Source organism: Mesocricetus auratus, unplaced genomic scaffold, assembly GCF_017639785.1.
Source record: "Mesocricetus auratus isolate SY011 unplaced genomic scaffold, BCM_Maur_2.0 Super-Scaffold_4256, whole genome shotgun sequence".
NCBI lineage: Eukaryota > Metazoa > Chordata > Mammalia > Rodentia > Cricetidae > Mesocricetus > Mesocricetus auratus.
The window spans coordinates 71,142,990-71,148,568 of NW_024429182.1; the positions used below are offsets into that span (position 1 = coordinate 71,142,990).

Sequence of the window (5,579 nt, forward strand, 5' to 3'; positions counted from 1 at the left end):
GCATGTGTCACATCACCACCACTCACTGATAAATTCTTATTTATAAAAAAATGTCCCTCATTCAAAATACATCTCTAGACCACAGGGGAAAAGTTAAAAGGATATAAAATTGCAAGAAGAAAAAGTTTACTTAAAATTTACAACAAATAAAAAGTTAAAATGGGGGGATGGGGGAGGACACGGGAGGAGGGGAGGGAAAGGGAGAGGGACCTCGAACTGACTTGTGAAGCAACCTTGTTTCTTATCTAAATTTAAAATGGAAAATAAAAAATAATAATAAAAAAAGTTAAAATGTTTTCAAAGGCTGTAACTATAAAGTTATGTCTTTAATAAAAATAATTTAAATATTTTAGATAAAAATGAATCATATATGGATACAATATATAAGCTTTGTCCTAAAAGTAAAAATATAATAATGGACAAAAACCATGAAAACATAAAGCTGAGTCACAAAAGGTCTGAATACCCAAGTAATTATGTAAGTAATATAAAGTTTATGAGGAATGGAACTTGATGTGCTCACTGATTAGAGTTTATTCATGTTCTAAGGTTGTAACAATCTATTCAAAAGAGTAAAAACTTACTAAAATGTGTGTCTAATCTCATGTTCTAAGGTTGTAACAATCTATTCATGAGAGTAAAAACTTACAATGTGTGTCTAGTCTCATGTTCTAAGGTTGTAACAATCTATTCATCATAGTAAAAACTTACAATGTGTGTCTAATCTCTTATGTCTTTGCTAAACTTTGTTACACTTTACCATTTGGGAAAACCCAGGCACAACAATAGTTATAGTAATGACTCATGGCACTCAACTTCATTGCTATGAACGTCTACCTATGAAAACCAATCTGACCCTCTCTCCTGAATTATAGCCTTTATGATGAAAATGAGCTTGCTTGATATAAGAGATAATGTCAGATGTTGACATCCCAGGAAACCTCACTTCAGAAATGAGGATTCCAAAGTAAAAGAAAATGCCACTTGGGGGGAAAACAAATGCTGTAAAGGGATAAAACCACCTTTCAGCTTTTGAATATAATGAGAATGGAAATCACTTTAAGACCAGCTGAAGAGGCTTTTATTATGGAAATTAATAGCATAAATGGATATAATTAAAGAAAATGATCTAAATACCTAAGCGACTGCCAGGCTGGTATGGGGCTGCATGCTAATTGGCACATCCTTTAACTTGGCATTCAGTTCTCTTCTTAGCAAAAATAATCCCAGGGCTGAGAGGCCAATAGCTGATTTTATACGGAGTCCCCAGGGCAGATTCAAGTGAATACAATGCAGATGCTCTGCCATAGCGCCAGCCAGCACAACAGGCTGAACTCGGGACACTTCATGAAAACACTAAGTTGCAAGTGTCTTCCTGTGGATCCACCATGCCCGGGTAAAGACAGAACCCCAACTGAGGAAAAGGAGACCTGCACTGTAAACACCCACTCAACCAGCCCCTCCAGGTCACCATCCAATGACAAAGGCAGACTTATCCTCCCCAACCAGAAGCTAGTTGGTCAGTGCATGGCAGAACTTGGAAGACCTCCACAGCCGTGCTCCTGTAGCAAACCCAGAAGCCAATGGGTCTGTACATGGCAGAATCTTGAGGAATTCAACAGGGACATTTGGAGGTGGTGATCACAGTGCCTTCTGTTCCCTTTGGACTCACGGTACTGTTGACCTTAGTGTTTCCTGTAGGCCTAGCCATCATGCCTCCAAGGTGTGAGTCTAGCCTGAAGGATTGTGTCAACCCTGCTATACCTGTGAATGACAGATATTCTGGGGGAAATTATCTACCTGCATTAATGATTTATTCCTGGCTATACATCCCACATGTCCTTATAGATGGACATTCTCTAAAAATGAAAGGAACAGGTCCCTTCTACACCACATTCACCCTTTCTTCTGAGTCTGATTTCCCCAGTGACGTGGTGACTTGGGCAGGAACTCACAAAACTTCTGCTTACACGTAGTGTCGTGGGAAACGAGCATGAGAAAGACTGACATGAGCTGGCGAGGCATAGCCATTGGTGAGTTTGTCTTCTTCTCTGTCTGAAGCAAAGGACAAACTGGACTTCTGGGAACGGGACTCTAACTAACGAATAACACAAGGGAGAGCTTAGAGTCGGTGGTGGGTGCAGATGCCACAGTTTCCACACAGAAGCAGTTACGATGAAACCCGGTTGCAAGCGGAAGCAAGCACCTCGCCCGCCCCTCGAAATACAGCAACAAGGAGGACTTAAGTTCCATGCCAGACAGGGGTGTTCAGTGAGAGCTTGTCTCAAAAAACCATACGAGAAAAAGAAACAAAAGGTGGGCTGGGAGTGTGGATTTGCCTAGTATGCCCACCCTCTAGGTTCAGTCCCAAGCCACACAAAAATCAACATAGTACTCAAGTTAAAAATTTTCAGGTACTTGGGCAGGTGCACCACACGATGGCGGCAGAGGACAGTAGCGACCTTTGCAGCAGTCACCAAGTCACAGCAAGCAAAACTCTTAGAGTTTCCAGGCCTAGATGGCAGGGATGAGAATCCTTAGCAGACCTCTGAGTGGCTGCTTAGGAAGGAAGGGAGACCTAGGCTCTTTGTAAGTAAAATGTCCCTCTTTCTGTTTTCTTCAGTAACCATAGTGGTACAAAATAGGGAGAGGGTCAGAGGGAACTGTGCATACTGGGAGGTGACAGGTAAAATTCAACTCCCATCTCCACAGCAGTCCTAATCTCCAACGGGATGAAAGTGACTCCTGGAGGAATTCATTAGAGTTCAGTGAGGAGTTACCAAAGACAATGAGCTGAAGGAGGAACCTCTGTAGGTAGAAACGATTCCATTTCTACTACATTTAATTGTTTGCTTATTTGTGGGGGAGCGGGGCTTGAAGATGTGCAGAGGCTCTCCTACCTTACCTGCTGGTCCAGCTCACCAGCCCCAGTTTAAAGTAAATAAGAGGAATGGTGTAGAGCCCTTTTCGGAAAATGTGCCTTACTCACTTTTATAAATTGAGTTCAGATTAGACACATCAAACTTTGCTCCAAGCTGTGGGCAAGCCTGTTGGACTGCGGGTCTGAGCACAGTGGAATTCACACCCGTTCGAAACCAATGCAGGAAGTCACGAGTTTGATTCCTGCCTAGCCTATAGAGTGAGTGCCTTTCTCGGAGAGAAAGAGCAAACGTTCAGTGGTTGAGGATACAGCTCTGTCTACAGGACTTGAAGATGACGTTTCCTTGGCGTCATTCTCCACCTCTAGCTCTTTCAATCTTTTCTCCCCCTCTGCCTCAGATGGATCAGTGGGCAAAGGTGCTCACTCTACAAGTCTGGTGACCTGCGCTTGGTTCCCAGAATCCACCTAAAGGTAGAAGGGGAGAGCAAACCCCACAAAGTTGTCCGTCCTCTGAACTCTACACAGTGCTATGCCACATGTGCACACACACTAGTAATACAAAGTAAAATGAAGCAAGCACACGGACTGAGCTCAGTGAAGTGGATCAGTGTCGGCTCAGGGCCCCAGGGCCGGGTTCTCAGCACAGATCTATTTGCTCAGAGGGCAGGGAATAAGAGACAAAGACAGGAGACAGAGGATGAGGGAGGGGACAAGGGAGAGGCAGGAGAGACAAAGGACTGCCTCTGGATAGAGAGGGCACAGACAGCAGTTTATAAAAGTGCAAGGGGAAGCCCTGTGGTAGGATGAGGTGTTTTTACTTGGGCATGTTAATTAGATGAACAAAAGGGGGCTTTTGATTACTGGACTACAGTACTTTGATACTGGACCTTGGTAGTCAGCCCCAGGCCAGAAAGTGACCAAATAAGAGAATAGACCTCGGCGGCCAGCTTTAGGAATGTAATCTAAGGGTGCTTACCAAGGCAGAGGGGATGGGGAAGGGTAAGGCCTGCCAGAGCCATGTTTGCCGTCCTCGAGCTAGCCAGAGTCCTTTCAGGAAGAACATTTGGTTAGCATGCACACAGTCCTGATGAACAGTTTTTAAATGGGCACTCCAATAATGTTATGCATATTTCATGCCTACCGTGTGCTAGCCACACAGAATATTAAGTAAAATCACTCCCCCACTACCATGAACATGAATGATATATTTTTATTGATTTATTTAGAGAGTCTAGTATAGCCCAGGCTAGCTTTAATTTGGTATGTAGTCTAGGATGGCCTTAAACTCCTGATCCTCCTACCTTCATATCCCAAGTGCTAGCATTAAAGATATGGGCCACCACACTAGGCTTTTGCAGCACTGGGAGAGAACGCAGGGCATTGTGGGTACTAGGTAGGCAGACGACTAAACTACATTCTCATCGCCCTCCCATCACCCATTTGTTGTTGTTTTGTTTTGTTTTTCTCAAGACAGGTTTTCTCTGTGTAGCTCTGGCTGTCCTGGAACTTGCTGTGCAGACTAGGCTGGCCTTGAACTCAGAGATCTGCCTGCCTCTGCCTCCCTGACCCTGAATGCTGAGATTAAGGGTGAGCACCACCACGGGGAGAGGGGGTTCTTACGTAGCCCAAGCTATGCTCAGACTCACTAAGGCCTTGAACTCCGATTCTCCTGCCTACACAGCTCAAGTGCTGTGATGCCGGGCTCGCTTTGCCAAGCCAGGGTGCATATCTCACTCTAAATGGTCTCTTGCCAAAATGGAAGGCACATTGCATCAGCTGACTGGAGAGGATCTCCTGCCAGTCAAGTCCCACTGAAGATAGAGAAAGCCCCTAAAAATAGCCATCTGTGCTCCAGCTCAACAGGTGATTGGCTCAGAGAGGGGAGGAGGTCCTCTAGGCTGGGTGAAGGAGAGAGAAAAGGACAGCACCATTCTTAGCTTCTCCTCAGCAATGGCTCTGCCTCTCAAGGTCTTGAGTCGGGGCTTGGCCAGTGCAGCCAAAGGAGACCATGGAGGGGCCGGAGGTAAGTGGGCCTAGCCCATCTGTTCTCTTGTCTCCTCTTTCCCCTCCCTCTCCTGGCGACCTCCACGACCCACCCGCACTGATCTTTCAGGCCTCGAGGCCCGGCGATAGCTTGTCTCTCACCCTCACCTTTGCTCCTCCAGCCAACACCTGGCGCTTCCTGACCTTTGTGCTAGCTCTCCCCAGCGTGGCCCTCTGCACCCTCAACTGTTGGATGCACGCTGGCCACCGGGAGCGCCCAGAGTTCATCCCTTACCACCACCTCCGCATCCGCACCAAGGTAAGTATGCCTGAGGCTGAGTGAGGGCAGGCGGGGAATCCCAGAGGGGACCGATTGGAGCCATCTGTCTGCCTTCTCTCCACAGCCCTTCTCCTGGGGGGGACGGCAACCACACATTTTTCCACAATCCTCACGTCAATCCTTTGCCTACCGGCTATGAGACCCCCTAAAGTCTTCCACGGTCTCCAAACTGATCTGTGTACCAGCTATGAGAGCCCCCGAAATTCCAGTGGGCAGTTCCAAGTGCAATAAAAGTATGAAACTTTTGTGTCTCCGGTTCTTTGGGAACAGCATTGCGGTGGGGGGGGGGGGGGAGGCTAGGCAGACTCCAAAGGCATAGTTGGTATCTGGGTTCAAGCTCTTCCATAGAAGGAAAATGTGAAATTTCCCCTGGCA

At 46.3% G+C, this 5,579-nt stretch overlaps 1 protein-coding gene across 1 annotated transcript; it reads left to right on the forward strand.

Moving 5' to 3' along the window:
- Positions 1 to 4,746: 4,746 nt before the first annotated feature.
- Positions 4,747 to 5,449, forward strand: LOC101838803 (cytochrome c oxidase subunit 6A2, mitochondrial). The gene is given in 4 exon segments (XM_005063379.4): positions 4,747 to 4,904; positions 5,047 to 5,183; positions 5,269 to 5,280; positions 5,282 to 5,449. Coding segments are annotated over 4 exon segments (294 nt in total). The 5' UTR covers positions 4,747 to 4,831; the 3' UTR covers positions 5,354 to 5,449.
- The last annotated feature ends 130 nt before the right edge of the window (positions 5,450 to 5,579 follow it).